The sequence below is a fragment of the Schistocerca cancellata genome, chromosome 1 (genome assembly GCF_023864275.1).
Source record: "Schistocerca cancellata isolate TAMUIC-IGC-003103 chromosome 1, iqSchCanc2.1, whole genome shotgun sequence".
Taxonomy (NCBI): Eukaryota; Metazoa; Arthropoda; class Insecta; order Orthoptera; family Acrididae; genus Schistocerca; species Schistocerca cancellata.
Window position 1 is genome coordinate 1169829884 of NC_064626.1, and position 22386 is coordinate 1169852269.

General features: G+C 37.9%; 1 protein-coding gene across 1 annotated transcript in view; it reads right to left on the reverse strand.

The window, feature by feature from the left end:
- The window catches only part of LOC126139575 (trypsin-like), a 122809-nt gene extending 102720 nt beyond the window's left edge, over positions 1-20089 (reverse strand). The window contains exon 1 of the mRNA XM_049915228.1: positions 19945-20089. Within this exon, the coding sequence (XP_049771185.1) occupies positions 19945-20089 (145 nt within the window). The remainder of the gene's footprint in view (positions 1-19944) is intronic.
- Between the last annotated feature and the right edge of the window lie 2297 nt (positions 20090-22386).

A 22386-nucleotide genomic window follows, 5' to 3' on the forward strand; every position in this document is an offset into this window, starting at 1 on the left:
ATCGTAGCTAACACTTGGTTCAAGAATCATAAAAGAAGGCTGTATACATGGAAGTAGCCTGGAGATACTGACAGGTTTCAGATAGATTATATAATGGTAAGGCAGAGATTTAGGAACCAGGTTTTAAATTGCAAGACATTTCCAGGGGCAGATGTGGACTCTGACCACAATCTATTGGTTATGAACTGTAGATTAAAACTGAAGAAACTGCAAAAAGGTGGGAATTTAAGGAGATGGGACCTGGATAAACTGAAAGAACCAGAGGTTGTACAGAGTTTCAGGGAGAGCATAAGGGATCAATTGACAGGAATGGGGGAAAGAAATACAGTAGAAGAAGAATGGGTAGCTTTGAGGGATAAAGTAGTGAAGGCAGCAGAGGATCAAGTAGGTAAAAAGACGAGGGCTAGTAGAAATCCTTGGGTAACAGAAGAAATATTGAATTTAATTGATGAAAGGAGAAAATATAAAAATGCAGTAAATGAAGCAGGCAAAAAGGAATACAAACGTCTCAAAAATGAGATCGACAGGAAGTGCAAAATGGCTAAGCAGGGATGGCTAGAGGACAAATGTAAGAATGTAGAGTAGGGGTAGGATAGATACTGCCTACAGGAAAATTAAAGATACATTTGGAGATAAGAGAACCACTTGTATGAACATCAAGAGCTCAGATGGAAACCCAGTTCTAACCAAAGAAGGGAAAGCAGAAAGGTGGAAGGAGTATATAGAGGGTCTATACAAGGGCGATGTACAATAATTCCAATCCCAAAGAAAGCAGGTGTTGACAGATGTGAAAATTACCGAACTATCAGTTTAATAAGTCACAGCTGCAAAATACTAACGCGAATTCTTTACAGACGAATGGAAAAACTAGTAGAAGCCGACCTCGGGAAAGATCAGTTTGGATTCCATAGAAATGTTGGAACACGTGAGGCAATACTGACCCTATGACTTATCTTAGAATCTCGATTAAGGAAGGCCCAACCTACGTTTGTAGCATTTGTAGACTTAGAGAAAGCTTTTGACAATGTTGACTGGAATACTCTCTTTCAAATTCTGAAGATGGCAGGGGTAAAATACAGTGAGAGAAAGGCTATTTACAATTTGTACAGAAACTAGATGGCAGTTATAAGAGTCGAAGGACATGAAAGGGAAGCAGTGGTTGGGAAGGGAGTGATACAGGTTTGTAGTCTCTCCCCGATGTTATTCAATCTGTATATTGAGCAAGCAGTGAAGGAAACAACAGAAAAATTCGGAGTAGGCATTAAAATCCATGGAGAAGAAATAAAAACATTGAGGTTCGCTGATGACATTGTAATTCTGTCAGAGACAGCAAAGGACTTCGAAGAGCAGTTGAACGGAATGGATAGTGTCTTGAAAAGAGGATATAAGATGAACATCAACAAAAGCAAAACGAGTATAATGGAATGTAGTCGAATTAAGTCGAGTGATGCTGAGGGAATTAGATTAGGAAATGAGACACTTAAAGTAGTAAAGGAGTTTTGCTATTTGGGGAGCAAAATAACTGACGATGGTAGAAGTAGAGAGGATATAAAATGTAGACTGGCAATGCCAACGAAAGCATTTCTGAAGAAGAGAAATTTGTTAACATCGAGTATAGATTTATGGGTCAGGAAGTCATTTCTGAAAGTATTTGTATGGAGTGTGTAACGCCAGAAATGCATATCCTCCTGTTTCCATCTATTGTACTATAATTTTTTTTCCTTGTTTTATTACCTCAAGATATGACATTTCTGTCTCTTTATATATTGTAATTGTTTTACTGAAATATTAGTGTGAGGAATCCTAATTAGAGTTGAGATTTGGCATTTATATTGAAAATTATTAAAATGAGTGAAGGCAACAATTGCCAAAATTTGGTGGACTTGGATACGGAACAATCGGTCGAACAGTGGGAAACGCGCACTGCGGAACCCATTGTTCAGGGGCAGGCGGCTAGCATGAAAGATGCGACCGCTGAAACGCTCAAGAGCAGAAATGGAATTCCAAACTTTAGAAAATGTTTCGGAATCGGAAGTGAAAATCAAATGTGAATCCCTTGATGACGAATACGGGGGGACAATTAAACAGGAAGCCGCTACGGAAGTAAAACCGGTAGTTTCCGGGAATTTAACTGGTTTATTGAATGTTTTGATTAACGAAATCAAGAGTCAATCGGCAGCAATTAAAGCTCTGTCTGCCAAGCAAGAAGATCAGGCTGCCAAGCAAGAAGCTCAGGCTGCAACGCAAGTAGCTCAGTCTGAAAAAATTGAACGAAAGCTAGACAATCAGAACAAAGCTATTAATGTTGTTAGCAACAATGTTGGCGTTGTTAACACAAAAGTTGATAAAATCAAATAAGATATTGTTGTGATTAATACCGAAATCGGTAATCTTAAACAGGAAATGATAGGCGTTCAGGCGGAAATTGCGAGCATAAATACTCGTTTTTATTCCGAAATTAGCAGAATCGAGAAAAGTGTAGGAGAAGCAGTTGCTCCGATCATCGAGAATAAGGTGACGGAACAAATTCAATTAGTGAAAAAAGAGGATCAAAAGAAGGTGGAAACTTTAAAGGCTGGTAGCAACCACCTACTCCTACTACTACACTGTTCCTACTGCATACAACACTGCTCTTTGGTCTGAGATTCCCTTATAGCTTACATAAAAGGCAGCGAGAGCAATCCATCGAAATTACATCTGCTCGAGTGCGCTAGCAACAAATTCCTTAATCATGGACCTCTTACATAACCCTCCACTGGGGGGGGGGGGGGGGCAAAAATTTGGCAGCGATGGTGAGTAAATTGGACTTGCCATGAGCAACAAATTTTCTATAATCCATTTAGTTACTAAGTCTACAGTCACAGAGTATATACGTTTTTGATAGGTGCAGAACATATTATGAAATTAAAGAGAGTGCACACGCACTGAGCTCAGAACATACTAAGAAATGACAAAATGTATACGCAATGAGTACAAAATACATTAACAAATGACATAAAGTGCACACACACTGTATAAGTCTTTGGCATTTTTTACAAGAACTGAATACATTAAGAAATGAAATAAAGTGCACATGCACTGTAAAAATCTTTAGCATATTTAGGACAACTGATCATATTAACAAATGAAATGACATGCACACGCACGGTATAAGTCTTTAGCAATTTTTACAGGAACTAAATACATTAAGAAATGAAATAAAGTGCACACACACTGTAAAACTCTTTAGCATTTTTACATGAATTAGATATATGAAGGAGTGAAATAAGTGCACATGCACTGTATATGTCTTTATCAATTTACAAGAATTTAAATGCACTGTATAAGTCTTTACCATTTTACAAGAACTAGGAAAGGAATGGGAAGGATAGCATCATGGTTGTAGCACAGTGGGTTGCACTTAGCTGTGCTGGAAGTCCATATCTTTCTACAGAAGCACAACACCAAATGAGAAATCTGAAGTTCCCTTCCCTGAAGTATTTATCAGTGTAGCCGAGACACTGAAATGTCGTATTAATACTCTATGTTAACATTTTGGTAGTACATTAGGTACACCAAACAGTAGGACCATAATAACATCTCCATCGTTCAAGAAGGTGTACAGCTTGATATGTTGACACCACATTGTTGTAGAATCCATACTCTTACATCAACGTAGAATTAGTGCAAGAACCAAATATAGTGCTCCATGATCATGAGGATGGACAGAACGCATGGATATTGCACTAATTGCTGGTAATTAGGTCAGAAGGTGAAGGACACATTAAGTCTTATGCTAGTCATCATAGAATGACACTAGTGTATCAACTGATCTGAATAATTATTGGCATTCATTGGCTATTTACTAAACATTTCTATGTATGTATGGAGTATTACAGAACATTATTCATATGTCATCTTATTACAGTAATTATTGACATAGTATTTATGCACAAGTCATCTCATTACAGTAATTATTTGGATTCATTTATGCATAATTCATCTCATTACAGTAATCATTGGCATTCATCTATGCATGTTATGAAACGTACCCTTAGAAAAATTTATGAATGACTGTGCTGATAAACCCTTTACGCTTTTTGCTTTTCAAACTGCTGAGTAAAATTGAACGTACTCAGACATTATTCTCTTTACTTATTCTGATCAACACTAAACTGACACACAATATTTTTAGCACAACGCAATCTGTCTTTTAATAATCCCTACAAAAGAATGGCCCTGACTAACAATAACTTATACCTTTCATGAATCACTTACCTCACAAAAATCTTCGTTACTCAAACTACTGCAATACAGCGAGCGCCAATACTGCCAGCTAAATAAAATATTCTAACTACTGAAGTCACTAACTACTGATAGGCATAGTTAGCAAATGAAAGATTTTGATAAAGAACAAACAATGTATTTAGCTTAATAGTGTTCAAAAGTCATTATACATACATACATATATATATATATATATATATAAGTTCATGACATCCAGTCTTACAAATTTACTGTCTCTGATGGACACACATCCAGATCGTCCGCTCTCAAAACTCCGCCATCTCTCTCCCCACATCCACCACTGCTGGCGGCTCACCTCCAACTGCGCAACGCTATGCGCTGTTCACATCCAACTGCCCAACACTGCAATAGCAAATTTCAACAATGCAAACCAGCCACAGACTTCACACAGCGCAGCCAGTGATTTTCATACAGAGCGCTACGTGGCGTTACCAACATAAAAACCTAAACAGTCTACTTACATAGCCCACATGCTCTCCACAAAAAAATTTTACTAATTGTTTTGGACCGTGGCCAATACAGATTTGAATAAATTTTTCATTATTACAATAACAAAGAAATCAAATGCACACACTTATTGATATACTGTTGGTCAAAAGCTAAAATTTTCTCACAGTGCATAAAGACAGTCCTGATCATTGGAATGGAAATGAAGTCCCATGCTTCTTTGCAGAGCGTAGGGGAACGATGCGGGAGACCCGCACCGCCTTACTAGGCAAGGTCCTAATGGAGGTGGTTTGCCATTGCCTTCCTCCGACCGTAGTGGGGATGAATGATGATGATGAAGACGACACAACAACACCCAGTCATCTCGAGGCAGGAAAAATCCCTGACCCCGCCGGGAATCGAAGCCGGGACCCAGTGCTCGGGAAGCGAGAACGCTACCGCGAGACCACGAGGGCGGTGCCCTGATCATTCATCACAGTAAAATAACAGTGTTTTTTTTTCTCAAAGTCTGAGCAGTAAAAGAAAATGCACACAGAAGTAGTGGATTTCCATGCAGTCTTGAAGAAGTGGTGTTGTCCTTCGAACAGAAAGACAGTGGTGACTCTTGATATGCAGACAGGTAATGGGCCACAACAGAGCAAACCCACCACAGAGTCAGTCGAAGCTTTGAAGAACATTGGTAGGTAGGTCAACACAGAGCAGACCCATTGTAGTCCTAGTAGAGATTATGGTATTGGTGGGCCATCAAAGGTGCAGATCCACTGTCCTTGTAGAAATAATGGTATTGGTGGGCCATCAAAGATGCAGACCCACTTTAGTCCTTGTAGAGAGGGCCAGCAGCCATCTATTGCGATTGTGCAGATGCCCAATCACCATCAAAGAGTCTTGCGGACAATATAGCAAGTCCATAAACCACCACTTATGCACTCACAAAGTTTTTGGAGTTGTCCTTACAACCAGCAATGCTGTTAACCAGTCCCTTGCTGAATTGTTAACACATGTGCAAACACTAACAGTCCCAATTTCTCACGTATTATGCATATACTACGACCAACAGAACCTTGTGCAGTGAAATGAATGCACACGACACTTAACTTGATGAACTGGTGTCAATTACAATTTTATAACATGAGAATACAATAACAAAGGTACAAAATACATCATTAAATAACATAACAATACAGATAACATTCGTAGTAATACAGGCTTTACAAAAAATCGAAATAACATATACATCAGTGTTACAGGAATTGTGACATAAGTAAATACATAAAAGGTCAGAATAACTTTCGAAAATAATGTCTAAACATCTTTACAAATTAAATAACATATTATTAATGCAAATTATATTTGAGGATAACAGTATTCCTCATCATAGTGAATGTAGCTCAGTACTAGAAAAATTCTACAACATAAATCTTATTAGCTAAACACATAAAGACAGGAAAAACACAAATACACAAGGGTACACAAACAGATAGCGGAATAACACAAAAGGAAAGGACAGGGTTCGTTTTCAGTGTAACATTTGGTACTGCAGTCCAACCCAAAACTCCATTGCATAGATCTTTCCTCTTATTTCAAAATTTGCTCCTCAAAAAAAAAAAAAAGAAACTTATCTAACCCTGTTATCCCTAAACCCTACTGTTTTGTAAGTATGCTCTTTTAAAATAAATATTTCTCACTCTACAATACTCATTTTTGCTCATATCTTTTTCATATAACTTCTCAATGCATTCTTTCCCTATTCCTCATAGTTGGTTTCTTATATAGTATCCCCCCTCTTAAGGTAACTTAAATCTACTGAGCTCAGATATATATACTAAGGGACGAGGCAATGCAGCAACACACAACAAATTAACACAAACAGCAATGGCAAAAAAATGCATATTGGCAAAGCAAGCAGCAGTATATCTAAATTAGCAAAGCAACTGCAACATTACAACTAATATGAGCCAATGTGCAGCAACAAGAAAAATAAATCAGTAGTAAAACTGGCTTAACAGAGTAATACAAAGTGATATTCACTAGCACTATGCCTGGCAAACTGCAGCAGCAAATGCAATAACTTATACCTAAATATGACATAGCTCAAGCAGAAAAAACATTACAGTAAAGATAGGAAATGTCTAATACCTATGTCACATCTTAACGCTAGAGTGATGCATCACCTTCACTTACTCTACGAAACAAGTTACCCAGTCATCGACAAAAATTATGTATGCAATTCCTATGAAGGGAAATGCCTTTTTGTGGTCCATCATTTTTTTGGAAGTAGACCATAAAATTGTTATTTACTGGATCTGTAGACATAAAATATCTATATTAGTACACTTATTAAATTTTATTCTAACCAATGCTGCAGTGCAGCTAGAAACTAGATATTAAACAAAATGAGCAAATAAATACATAACGAAAGGGGTGAAACGTCATTCACTAGCCATATGGCATTTCGTAAGGCAGTAAAAAATCTCTCAACTAGCAAGACAATAGCCATGAAATGTTTCTCATCGTTTCATTAGTCATTTCAGTAAATATCAGAAAGTGTCGTATTTGTGGGCTTTTTGCAAAGGAATGTCAATATCGAGTTTAATGGCTCCTTTTTTTTTTCTCCACCTAATGGCTTTTTCTCGAGGCAGGTGGCACAGCTGGGCACCCACGACGCATTGTGTGAAGGTCACTTAACTTTCTTATCGAAATATTTACGACAGCAGTGACAGTCTCATGTAAAAAATTTCACAGGTCGAGAATTTGCTTTACAAATGTGTAGAAACAAAATCCTATAAATATAACATTGTCCAAAAAATGTTTGCCAGCATTGTGATACATTCACGCATTTACACACATTTCATAACTCTTAAAGTACGATTCTTGGTTTCCAACATCCTTTTTCACAAGTCAGAGTCCCTAACCACTACTCATTATTCCTTACTTTTTTACACACATATTCGTAGACACTTCTTCAATATTTCATCATAATAAATACATGGTATAATCAAATTCCTCATACAGCATCAGTTTATTGATTGTAAACATACCTCAACAGCATAGTACACATCGTCATCACAATAATAACATCATAACACCTCAGTCAAATTTCAAAATCGTTGTAGCTTCCTCCAATAATTTCAAAACCTAAAAAATTCTCTGCTCATTTCAACAGTGTCGTCTACGTCAAACGTACTTTAAAATCATGATCCTATACCAAACACATCATTCAAAGCTCTCATAGTATCACAATGGTTCCAAAAAAATATGAACAGTTCACACAGTACAGACAAAATACAATTTCATAACTGGGAAGTTTTCCAACCATTAATTGCGTAAACATGTGTCACCGACGTAGTAAAAAAATGTTTGTCTCTCTCAGTTAAATGATCAGATAGCTGTGTATTTTATGTGTTGGAGAAATATGATACCGATGTGTAAAGTTGTATAATTAAATACCATATTAGCTAGGGCTCCTTGTGCTTGCCAAACACATGGTACAAAAGTAAGTGTATACCCGCCTGAGGAGTAATGTAATTATACCCTCAGCAATGGAATGAAATGTATCACGGAAAACCTTTGTATCATTGTAATTCGAAAATCTTAAAACATAAATGTTTTAAGTACAAAATTAATCACTCAAATGCGTGTACTGTAGCACTAAATGTGCATCTTGCTGTAAGATAATTCTGTGGAAGTGTTGCAGTTATCATCCTTTGTAAGCAAAGTTCTGCAGAAGTCAATGTACTCACCTCATCATAAACAAAAGTGAAATGCTTTGCATATAGATATCTTAGTTATTACGCTTATTGTTGTGATGAAGAAAGTACTGTACTGTAACGTATTGTTGTGCTACAGAAAAGGCAGTCTCATTGTAGCTATACCACAAAAGTTACTACTAAAACATGTTTTCCTTCCCAGAAGAATTCAGAAAAACTGTGCAGATATAAATAGATACACCGCAAAAGCAACAATGTAAATTGTGTCACACATTAGTAGCGTCGTGATATGGTCGTGTAGCTGTCAAATAAACTAACCACTGTGTCATCCGGTATCTCTCAGAAAGCACTTTAAATCTATAATGTATTTTCAAGTAAACCAAAATGTTGCAGTAAAATCTCATTAGCAGTACTGGTATATGTTCTAAGTATGTAAGCCTTATAGTCGTTACGTAATCGTGCAACTAACAAGCAAGAATATACACACACAATAACATTGTGTCGTCTGTTCACTATAACAATGCATTCGTAATTACTTGTCTAAATAAGTTGCCTAGGTTCTAAACTGGATAGTTAATTTTAAAACATAGTTGCATGTTAACAGTTTCTAAGTGTGACAAAGAGTACTAGTAACGTGAAGTGAAAAAATTTATAGCAAAAACTAAGTTAAAAAGCAGATTATCTCTCAATAAACGGTTTTACATGTGAAATGTGGTGAAATCCTTTACTCTTCATAGTACTCAGAGTTTCGATTTGAACGGAATATGTCAGTGTACAGTACTGGAATTTTTCTGAAGGTGAGCATCTATGTTATTTTTCTCTGAGCCAGCCGGCGCACGTGGCTGCCTGCGGTGCGAATCACCTCCAACTGCGCAACACTACGCACTGTTCACATCCAACTGCCCAACACTACAATAGCAAATTCCAACAATGCAAACCAGCCACAGACTTCACCCAGCACAGACAGTGATTTTCATACAGAGCGCTACGTGACGTTACCAACATAAAAACCTAAACAGCCTACTTACAAAGTTATCTTATAACAGTAGTCATTGGCATTCATTTATGCATAAGTCATCTCACTACAGTAATCATTGGCATTCATTTATGCAGTGTTACAAAACATCATCCATAAGTCATCTTATTACAGTAATCATTGGCATAGCATTTATGCATAAGTTGTCTCATTATAGTAATCATTGACATTGCATTTATGCATAAGTGATGTTACAACAGTAATCACTGGTATAGCATTTATGCATTATTACAAAACATCATTCAGTATTACTCAGAAACCATCATACTCAGAAGATATCATGCAAGTGACATAAGACATATTTAAAATGCAAGACTTCATAACTATTACTCAAGGTCTGTAGTCCAAAAATACATAGATATAATGGATTAAATACACCAGAGAAATTTGCATTATATTTAGGACTAGAAACATATCTTAAACTGGTAGCATTATTTAGTTGTATACTGGTAATAGTTGGGACTGGTAATATTTTTTTTGTGCTAGAAATGCATTGCGTTGGGATCGATAATTAATTACTGGGGCATGAAAATATTTGCTTTTGACTTATTGCTGGAAATAAGGATTAATAACGTCATTCGTCATGAGTCAGCTGTAGCAAGATGATGAAACAAGTAGAGTATATGTGATCACATTCATGAATGATACACACAACTGGGTTAACAAAAATTGCAAGTGTTACAACAGGTTTCATAACTAAGTGCTTATAGCATATTAATATCATGAAAAGCTTCTCCTGGAAAAAATACAAAATGGATTATTGACCTGAAAGAAAAAAATGTATATTACGCTGAAAAGTAGTAAACTTCGAATTAACAGGTAATGAAACATGTACTTAATATGTATGTACTTTAGCTGTCTTCCCCAAAAGATTGAATCATTATACTATGTGACATAAGACATAATGTCAAAATCAACTGCAACAAATACTCAAGTAACTACATAGCATCACTTAACTAATGGTAAATATATAAACTTCATCATTATCCTCATCTGCAAAGAAAAACTTCATTATTCATATTATCATAACTTTATCATTATCATCATCTGCAAAGAAAAACTTCATTATTCATATTACCATATACTTCATATAACTATCATCATAATTTATTATCATCTGCAAAATATAGGCACTTCATTATTTGCATTCATATTACCATTTACTTCATACAGCTCTTCATTATTATGCATTACTTCATATAGTATAGGGTTTCTTACTTCTAGCATATTTCATCACTAAAATTAACATGTGTAGTTCTGTCTGACAGCCTGCAATAATCGCCTCGTATTCTGAAAGAAAAATAATTAGTCAAGACTGCTGTCATAGAGTGTGTATAGTATATTCTTGTTAATGCTTGTTAATTCTGATCCATTTACTCTTCGTGACAAGGTATTGTATTTTCTTTCGTTCATTCCGATAGTGAAATTTCCATTTCATAGTAAACCACTGTGGTTTGTTTAATTTATTTTTTTACATGTTATTGATTTCTGAACATGATGACTATGGATTAATATCTTGCATTTAGTTCATATACCCATTAAATAAAATCTTGTTTCTAGTGATATAATTAAGCATGATCATAATGTAGTATCAAAAATGCAGAATAGTCAAGATATTGAGATATCATAAGGAAAAATGTCAAAGTCAAGTGGTGTTTGTTACATCTTAAAGATTTCATAGTGCATACAGAGAAAAATTCTACTTTCGATAGGAAAACAAACATACATACACAAAAAATGGAAAGTGTGCGTGGTCCGATGTCTAACGACAAGAAAAGCGGCCTGCTAACCTTACCTTGCCGGGCACTTGCCAAGAAAAAAATATTATCGTCATCAGTAAGTGGTCATATAAATATCTGGAAATGGCATTACAGTGTGATAAATCATAAAGTATGTTCACTCAATAAAGGGTTTAATATTGGAAATATGATGATTGCCCTTGCTTTTTCTGGTTCTCAAAGTTTCGACGTGTACTACATAGGGGTGAGGAATGCTACGAATTCTACATGTACCTGCGTATAGAAGCTCGAATTTACTGTATCTACTCTTTCCTCTGTTGGATAAATAATGTGTGCGTACTAATATCTTCCGTCCTATGTGGAAGTCACGGCGTGTACAAACCTGTTTTTCCTGTCTTCTCCGGCGTTCTGCGGCACGTTTCATGTTGTTGAGGGCAATGTCAATTACTTCATGGTGGCGTAGTCGTCGAGATGTAGGAAAGGATACTAATTCTTTAATTTTGTTGGGTGGTTCAACATTATTCACTGTAACAGACGGAGATAGCATAGTACATTCATTTGGTATGGAGTTAATTACATCCTGCAATGAGAGTATGTGTGTGTCCCAATCAGTATGTTTTTTATGGCAGTATATTCTACGTAGTTTACCAATTTCTTTCATAAGTCGTTCAGAAGGGTTCGAAGAAGCGTGATACCTGGATATATAGTTTGGAGAAATGTTTCTAGCTCGTAACATACGTGTCCATATCGCAGATCGAAATTGTGGCCCATTGTCGGAAATTACTTTCAATACATGTCCTACATGAAATAAAAAATGTTTTACAAATGCATTCGAAATAGATTTAGCAGTAGCTTTGCGTAATGGAGTGAAGGTAACAAATTTCGAAGTGAGTTCAACAGCGACAAAGATGTAACAAAAACCTTTATTAGATCTGGGAATCGGACTAAAAAGGTCTACAGCGGCCATATGTCTCAATTTAATGGGTACAATGGGATGTAACGAAGGAATATGTGAAGTCGTGTCTTATTTAGCTTTCTGGCAGATTTTGCATGGCGCTAAAACTCATCGAACACGTTTCTCCATGTTCGCAAAATAACAGTTCTGTCTCAGTATAAGAAAAAATTTTCTGGCTCCATAATGTGCGTAACTTAAATGAGTATACCAAATGAATTTGTTAACAAGTTCGTCAGGAATACATAATAACCAGGTGTTGCTGTCAGGGTGAGAGCGGCGAAAGAAAATATTATTGCGTACAGTATAATGGTTTCTAATGGTAACGTTATTCCTATCTTGCCAAAGGTGTTTAATTTCTTTCCATACGTTGTCTTTGCTCTGTTCTCGTGCTACGTCTCGTAATGACGACGAAATGAAATTTTCAAATGCAACTCGTTGAATATACTTGACGCTAAAATCTTCTTGGCAGAAGTTGGTTGCGATGTCTTGCTGATTGTTGCTGAGAGAACGGGATAGGGCGTCTGCTACAATATTTTGTGTACGGATATTCGGAACACGATAATGTTTAGCTTTAAATGTGTCATGCTGTTTAACTTTTAATTCATACATAAAACCGGACATAGTACCAGGAATGTTGTCAAAAACTGGAGCATGCTGTAAAAGAATTCTGCGTAGTTGCGTACGTTCGTCGTCTGTATTTGCACTGCTTTGTTTTACTTTCTCAGAAATCATTTGCATAACGTCATAGTCAGCTTCGTCTGGTGTATTGTAGCTGTGAACATACGTATCTGTGAATAATGTGGAATGACAGTCCGTGTTACGCGATGTAGAAAAGACATCTGTTTGATTAATTGCCTGTTCATCTGCAGATAAAGCGTGCTGAAATTCTAATGCCAGTTGTACATTCTTATCCTTTAACATTAAATAGGAATTTTGAAATTCAATAATTGCGTCATGTTGTACCAGAAAATTCGTACCTAAAATAACGTCTGTTGTCAATAAGGGAACAATCCAAAAATTTGAGTGGAACGTATGACCTGCAATACAAAATGATAAATGTGTCTGTAATTTTACATCTACTCCTTTACTAGATACTGCTCCTTTTACTTTAGTTTTGCCTAATGGTAACGTAGGATCAATATTCTCTTTGTTACATTCTTTGAAGGTTTCTTCATTTGTAACTGACATAGGTGATGCAGAATCGATTACTGCTGAAAATGTGGATGATCCAATCTTTACTTCAATGACAGGGTGGGAAATGGTTTTTTGTATAACTGGTTTTTCATGCAAAAGTGTTTCTTGGATGTCGTCAAAAGTAATAACATTTTCGTGAACTGTGTATCTGAAGTATTGCTTACGTTGCTGGAGGATGCAACCTGTACTGCATCTAGTCAAATTCTATCTGACGTGCTGTTGTTTGCGGGAGGATGCTGTGACATTTCAACTATTTGTGCTGTTCTGTTATTTAGTTCTGGCGTATTTGGCTCGGGATGATATCGACTGTCTGGTTCATTCACGATAATCTGTTGTTGTGGATGATTCTGCTGCCCGTAAGGCCTACGGGTATTAAATGTACGCTGAAATCTGTGCTCATTACTTTTACGTCTGTCATGATAGTCACTGCTATACGGCGCGTTGTGATAGGAATTGAAATGATGTGTTTTCTGTACGTACTGATTTCCTTGTTGCTGTGCGTTACTATTTGGTGAGGCCGACGCTATACGTGTAGGCGGCGAAACATTAAAGCTTGGTTGACCTTGCACATTACATTGTTGGTTAGGTATGCTAACCGGCTGGTTTTGTTGTTGTTGTGGGGAAAAACCTCTATTGTTACCAAAACGTGTTTCCTGTTGCTGATAATTTTGACGATACTGATAATTAAAATTTTGTCTGTTATTAAAGTTCTGGTGGTTGTCATTTCTGGAATGTCTAATAAAAACTGTCACTTTAGTTAAAACTTTGTCATATCGGTTTTTCTTTACACGTTCCTAATCCTAGATAGATCGATAGTTGAAGACCTGTTTTGATTGATATAAAGGATAGTAAAAGAGAAGGCAGCAGTGCAGAAAACTAAAGAAGAAATAGCACTACTACGGCTCGGGGCCCTGTGCACGCTACGGCACATATTCATCGAAGTGTAATGAATCCCCTAAGGTCCCTTACGCGCTGCAAATAAATTTTAGTTTCTGCATTAGAGGCAATGCCGGTGAAAATTCAAAAGCAAATTGTTGTATCCAGTCCAAACCGTGAATCTGTTTACTGTCATTCTTAAATTTCCTAACGGATAGAAAGTGCTTGTAATCAAAGTTATCGTCTACATGACTGAGCAGGTTCAGGTTTGTGTAACAATCTGTTTGTCTGGGACTGTTCGGAATCTAAGACACGTACGCTCTCTAAATTACCTAAGTTACACTGGCTGTGTGAGTGTGACAAATGTTCAAGATGTGGTATATGCTGTGACGTGTTAGAGACTGAAACATTTTTCATTTCTGTCACTTTAAAACGTTCGTCAATTTGGCTGTTCTGTTGTTCAAATCTCTTATCGACTTTCGCATCCAGAGTGTGTGAACGTTCTGCTGACATTAATTTACACTCGTCGCGTAACTGTGTTGCGTTTTCTGAACATTGTTTACCAACCGCACTAATTTCAACTCTAAGTGATTTTGTTGTGGCTGCAAGTGTACTACGTAACTCTTCACTACTATTCCTAACACAAGCCTTAATTTCCTCATGTAATTGTTCTTTAGTATCATTACATTACACGGAAATGGCTGTAATCTGTTCATTAAGCTGTTCAATAGGGGTGTAAAGTTTTTCATTAATTTGTTTAAACGACCTGTCGTGTTTTTCATTAGACTGTTTGAAATTTTCATTAAGTTGTTTGTTCGATTCATTAAGGTTGTCTTGTTTTTCATTAAGGCTGTCGTGTTTTTCATTCAACTGTTTGAAATTTTCATTAAGTTGTTGTTTGAGATTTTCATTAAGTTGTAGCAATAATGCCATCACTTGATGCATTCCAAAATTAGCTGCTGTATTCTCTGTGCTGTGTGATGGTGTATCTGCATTTGTCACGTTTTGTGTAACCATTTGGTCATTCTCTGATTCTTGAAAAGGTTTGCCAATTGGATGTGCACTGTTGGTCACTACACCGGAAGCCAATAAATCTGACGTACTTTGAGTACATTGTTCACCTTCATTACAAACAATTATCTGTTCGCTACGTAAATTTTGCAAATCAGGCGTGTCAAACTGGACAGCGTTCATTGTAACGGAGCGTGCCACGTTATCAATTGTTACATTTATTGTGGACATAATTGAATTTGTTTGCTCGTCTTTAGGATCAAAATCATTACTAGTGATCGGCACGCACTGATTACCTGTAATTAGAGGATTATCACTATTACACTGAGTGTCCCTAGTATTATCGGTCAAATTATTCGAGTCGGTTTTTCCACTCATTGCACATCGCGATGTACTGTTAGCAGTTTTTCGCGGCATTTTCACAAATTGAAGCTAAGCACAAAATCAAACAAAGACAAAGCAAAAATGGAACAAATACAATTACAACAAAGAGGAATAAATTGCCGCTGATCTGTGAAAGAAAGAGTGACAAGTTAGTAAATGCGTTGCGCCAGACGCAAACTACATTTAACATTAAGTAAATAAGAGCAGATATAAAACTGACTACTTCTCAGAAATTCACAAAATACGATCCTAGCCGGTTGTCGACAAGTGTAACCTCCCAACAGATAAAATATGTATATTATTCACATTTAGTGTAACCTCCCAACAGGTAAATTATATAATAACCTCCCAACAGTAAAAAATATAATTATATAATTCACAGAGACTAACCTCGTAATTAAAAAATGTGACTCACAGATAACCTTTCAATAATTGACTGAATTTACACTGGTAAATTTTGGACGTCAGCAGTGCTGCGTCATTGCCCTGAATGATCATTCTGAATAAATTGAAAATTCTTACCTCAATGAAGTCGCCGGATAACGCGTATATATCTGCTCCTATAATAAATTTTTCTGGCACAGCCCTGTGCAATACTGGCCGATAGATTTGTCACATATAAAAAGAAATAACTGATTTTTCTTTACAATAATCGGGATTACCATGGATTGGAGAAATTAGTAAGTTCTTTAAATTGAGATGGATGATTATCAAAAGTTAATTTTTTATGAGAAAGATTATTGTTAAGAGATTTTTTAAAAACATTTACATGGGGCTTGACATAACAATAGTACATATGCGTGAGGCTGCTTTTACCTTATATTATATCGCTCAGGCTCCGCCATCGCTCCCCACTACCGGCCCAGCCAACTCGATACACCAGACTGGTAGCAACCACCTACTCCTACTACTACACTGTTCCTACTGCATACAACACTGCTCTTTGGTCTGAAATTCTCTTATAGCTTACATATCTCAGGCAGCGCGAGCAATCCATCGAAATTACATCTGCTCGAGTGCGCTAGCAACAAATTCCTTAATCATGGACCTCTTACAACGTCCATTGTTCAAAGTGCCGTCAATGTGAACAAGAGGTGACCGAGACGTGTAACCAGTGGCACCCCAAACCATCACGCCGGGTGATACGCCAGTACGGCGATGACGAATACACGCTTCCAGTATGCGTTCACCGTAATGTCGCCAAACACGGATGCGATTATCATGATGCTGTAAACAGAACCTGGATTCATCCGAAAAAATGACGTATTGCCATTCGTGTACCCAGGTTCGTCGTTGAGTACACCATCGCAGGCGCTCCTGTCTGTGATGCAGCGTCAAGGGTAACCGCAGCCATGGTGCTGCAAACGTCGTCGACCTGTTCGTGCAGATGGTTGTTGTCTTGCAAACGTCCCCATCTGTTGACTCAGGGATCGAGACGTAGCTGCACGATCCGTTACAGCCATGCGAATAAGATGCCTGTCATCTCGACTGATAATGATACGAGGCCGGTGGGATCCAGCACGGCGTTCCATATTATCCTCCTGAACCCACCGATTCCATATTCTGCTAACAGGCATTGGATCTTGACCAACGAGAGCAGCAATGTGTAACGTCCCCTTAGAAAAATTATACATGACTGTGTTTAAACTGACACACAATATTTTTAGCGCAACGCAATCTGACTTTCAAAAATCCCTACAAAAGAATGGCCCTGACTAACATTAACCTATACCTTACCTCACAAAAATCTTGGCTACTCGAACTACTGCAATACAGCGAGCGCCACTACTGCCAGCTAAATAAAAGCTTCAAACTACAGAAGGCACTAACTACAGATAGGCATAGTTAGCAAATGAAAGATTTTAATAGAGAACAAACAATGTATTTACCTTAATAGTCATCAAAAGTCATAATATATATAGCAGTTCATGACATCCAGTCTTACAAATTTCAAAATTCCGCCATTTTTCTCCCCACATCCACCACTGCTAGCGGCTTACCTCCAACTGTGCAACGCTACGCGCTGTTAACAGCCAACTGCCCAACACTACAATAGCCAAAAACAATGCAAACCAGCCACAGACTTCACGCAGCACAGCCAGTGATTTTCATACAGAGCACTACGTGGCGTTACCAATGTAAAAACCTAAACAGCCTACTTACAAATGTCGCGATACGATAAACCGCAATCGCGATAGGCTACAATCCGACCTTTATCAAAGTCGGAAACGTGATGGTACGCATTTCTCCTTCTTACACGAGGCATCAGAACAACATTTCACCAGGCAACGCCGGTCAACTGCTGTTTGTGTATGAGAAATCGGTTGGAAACTTTCCTCATGTCAGCACGTTGTAGGCGTCACCACCAGCGCCAACCTTGTGTGAATGCTCTGAAAAGCTAATCATTTGCATATCACAGCATCTTCTTCCTGTCGGCTAAATTTCACGTCTGTAGCACGTCATCTTCGTGCTGTAGCAATTTTAATGGCTGGTAGTGTACTACTCCCTATCCAAGGCCGAGAGCCTCAACAATACTACGAGCCTCTCGCCCTCAGATGGCGTGATCCTACACCTAGGTTAGTTACCTTCTCTAGTTACTATCTTAAAATAATGTGCACTTATTTGCGTGAATGTTTCTACCATCTGTTAACTATTACTACTTGTTACAGGAATTGAGTGTTGGGGTTGGATGCAGCCATCGTACCATTGATGTTGATGTGTCTGGACTTAGCTCTACTTGTGTGTGTGTGTGTGTGTTTGTGTGTGTGTGTGTGTGTGTGTGTAGTATGTTTAACAAAACTAACTGTATCTTTTTTTGTTATACTCTGTGTAGAGTTATACAGGTGGTGGCTATACAGATTAGTAATGATTGTTCTAAGACTATAATTGTTGATATTATCTCATGTCTTGATTTGTATTTCCTTGTGTCTATCTGCACCGGCGTCTGAGTCTGTGTCTTTGTTTGTCATTCCATGGGTTCTGTCGTCAAGTTTCTTGTGTGTCTACTCAGATTACTGCGTATGGTCGCCTTTCTACATGCCTCATATACGGTTTGTGACACATCATGAAGTATATTGTTCTTTCTTACCATTTATCCGGTTGTCGTATTATTTGTTCGTTGTCATACTCAGTCCTTGGTCTTAGGTCTCTAATTGCAACTGTGTTGCAGTATTCCGTAACTCCCAAGGTGACTTTACTTTTACACATTCCATGAGGTGTGGTCTCTGGGACCCACACGTTTAAGCCGATATGTAAGGAGAATAATCACTTGAAATTTTTCATTCAATTCATTTAAAATTTATTTTCACATTTATTTAAGTGTTGCTTAAATAGATCTTGTTGGTCCTATTGCGATAAATAAAGCCTCCTGTACTTTACTTTTTATCACACAAACTAACATACTTTCGTCTGGTTTTTTAAGTAGTACTCATAAAGGTACTGTTATAGAAATGAATTTCACATTCTGAAAAATTGTAGTATCTCTGTAGCATGTTAATATTCACATAAAACTAAATTATAGGGTTTAAATTTACACTTACAAACTGCCCTCGACAGGTGCAAAAACGTAGTCTGTGGTGGGATATACGATTCTCTTTATCACCGCCGGCCGCGATGGTCTAGCGGTTCTGGCGCTGCAGTCCGGAACCGTGTGACTGCTACGGTCGCAGGTTCGAATCCTGCCTCGGGCATGGGTGTGTGTGATGTCCTTAGGTTGGTTAGGTTTAAGTAGTTCTAAGCTCTAGGGGACTTATGACCTAAGATGTTGAGTCCCATAGTGCTCAGAGCCATTTGAACCCATTTCTTTATCACCACTCACAATACATTTCATTTTAATTAACACTTATTATATTGTATTGGAGTAGCAGCAAGGTCCCAATCACAATTGTCCTGAAAATCTTCCTCTGAATCATCCTCTAGTTCTCCAGCAGACTTGTGACAATTGGTTTTTGTAAAATCGTTGTCTTTTTCGTGTATTTCTTGATTTTTATCACTGACGCCGATTAACAATTTCCTAAAACTTTGGATCATTAAAACTGACACGTTCCAGCGAACGCATTTTGTACTTTACTGGTGGAAACTTGTACGAAGTTCACGAGGCGCGGTCTAGGAAACCACGTGTGTCATTGAGAGTCAAGATAAAAAAAAGACGGCGATAATTCAACCGACAACAGAACGTTGTGGAGAGGGCGATTTAAAAAGGGATAGGCGTAGAATCTTTACCCGTGAAATGGCCTTGGAGAGTGAGTTCGAAAATTTTCGCTCGGTCTGAGAGACCACACCTCAAGAGTTAAGGGATATGTTGCACACTGAGGAGATTCATGTTCTCCACATGTGCATGTGTCTGTTTGCTTGGACTAACACGGCGTATCATGCCGCGTGCTGGATCAACACTCTTTGGCCTCATCTGTTCCCAGGCACGGGGAGAAAAGTGGACGCGACTAGACTTGGCCATTGTTTCTATGTTTCGAGACAGTGTATCGATACATGGAACTGTTTCAGTGTTTCGAAACTCCTATGTTTCACTGTTTCGAAACAATGGTGTTTTATTTCGCTCTGTCTCGGACGAGGTTCGGGCACCGCACAGATACTGAATCACGTTTAATATACTGCTTCATAAAACACTTTCAAGGGTGTCGAAATCTTTTCTGACACACAACAGCACTCTGGTTCGGATTTAAATGTTACACGATGTAGAAGTGACGGAGGACAAAAGGTGTAGGCACGTTAAAATTAACGCGATATTCCTTTATAAAGGTTTTTCTGATTTAACCCTTTTGTGTTTGAACAAAAGTGAATAGCGTTGCTGCCTCTAGATCACGGGATCCCAGGTTCGATTCCTGGCCGCGTTGGAGATTTTTCGCTGCTAGAATTATAAAAAATAGCCAAAGCGGTTAAGTCTACTGCTCGCTTAAAGGGGAAATTCCGGGTTCGAGACTCGACCCGGCAAAAATTTTCACTGTAAAAAATAAAAAAAAGGTTGCTAGCTTTGCTGCCTCTGGATCACGGTGTCCTGAGTTCGACTCCGGGCCGGGCTGGGGATTTTCCCTGCCCAGGGATTGTGTTTTTTTTTGTTGTTGTTATCATCATTTCGTCATCATCATTCGGGACAGTGGCTCGATTGGATTGCGTAAAAATTGGACTGTGTAAAAAATGGGACTTTGTACGGGCGCTATTTATACTTTAAAAAAATGGTGAACGGGAAGGGCTGGGAAGCATTGTGGATTTACAGTAATGGTTCGAAACACTTTGGGGGACAACATTTTTATTTTTATATATCGTCATTTATTCGAATTACGTGGATTTATTAGTGAGGCTAGATTCCTTTTGTGTGCGTGGAAATTAGCAGGACGGGTATATTATACATAGTAACGAAATGTGGCAATCCCAGTAGCGTATCTGTTGTTTCTGCAGTTTGCTCCCGCCTCCAGTTCCGTTCGTGTTGGTTCTTCTCTGCAGCTATGGCGCTAAGAAGCCCGGTGCGGGATTATTTTATGAAGATGAATCCTGAGAAAATTAAATGTAACTTGTGCTCAGCAATGTTGTCGTTTAAAAGCAGTTCAACTTCTTGCTTAAACAGAAACTTGCGACATAAGCATCCAACAGTTAGTTTAAGTGGAACTCGTTCGAAACCAGTTTTTATGAATCTGGGCAGTGACGAAGCCAGTTCAGTTTACACAGCAACTGTTTAGGAATCTGCCACTTCAGTGCCTGTGCGCCAAGATGAACAATCTGTGCAAGCCAGCACTTCCACCGGTTCAGTTCTGGGTAGGTGTGGTAGAGAAACAAAGATTAGTGGATCTGCATCGAGACCAGTGGCTTCATCCAAATCAGCCAAAATAGACGAACAGATTTTGTGACTTGTTGTTAAAAAATATCTACTCTGGATCACGGTGTAGGTTTTAAAAAAATGACTTGTTTATTAAATGAAAACTATGTACCTCCCAGTAGAAAAACACTCTGCAACATTTTACTCTCTCAAGTGTTCGACAACACACTAGTGTGAGTAAGATCTGCTTTGCAAGCTGCATCCTACATCTGCATTACGACTGATGGATGGACATCTGTCAAAAATGAGAATTATATTGCAGTGACTGCTGACTTCATTGATGGAAACTACAATCTGAATTCATATCTGTTATCTAGTTTTAAATTCTATGACAAGCATACAGCAGGAAACATTTCCTGTGAATTAGAAAATGTGAATTCAACTTGGGGTATTTCCAATAAAACTGTAGCTTGCACTACAGATAATGCACCTAATATGGTGAAGGCAGTGATGATGTACAAATGGTGGCATGTACCTTGTTTTGCACATACACTGAATTTAATTGTCCAAGCACACCTTGAACCATTAACAGACACAAGGGCAAAAGTGAAGTCAATAGTGGAATTTTTCAAAAGAAGTCCTCAAGCACTTGAGAAATTACACAATATTCAGGAGCAAATGGGCTTCCCTATTTTAAAACCGAAACAAGATTGCCTTATGTAATGGAATTCCACGTATGAAATGTTTGACAGGCTTTTGAAAGTCAAAGGGCCTCTGCAAAGCACCCTCGCCATCGTCAGAGTGGATTCACAAACAAAACTGTACATTGAAAACTAGTCAGTTATTGAAAAATCTTGTGAAACACTATCTCCTTTTGAGCAAGTCACATCAGAAATTAGAAGCGAAAGAAACGTAACCTTGTCAAAAGTTGTCTTATTAAGCAAAGGTTTAAAAGTCATTCTCTGAGACTGAAAAACTCAGAT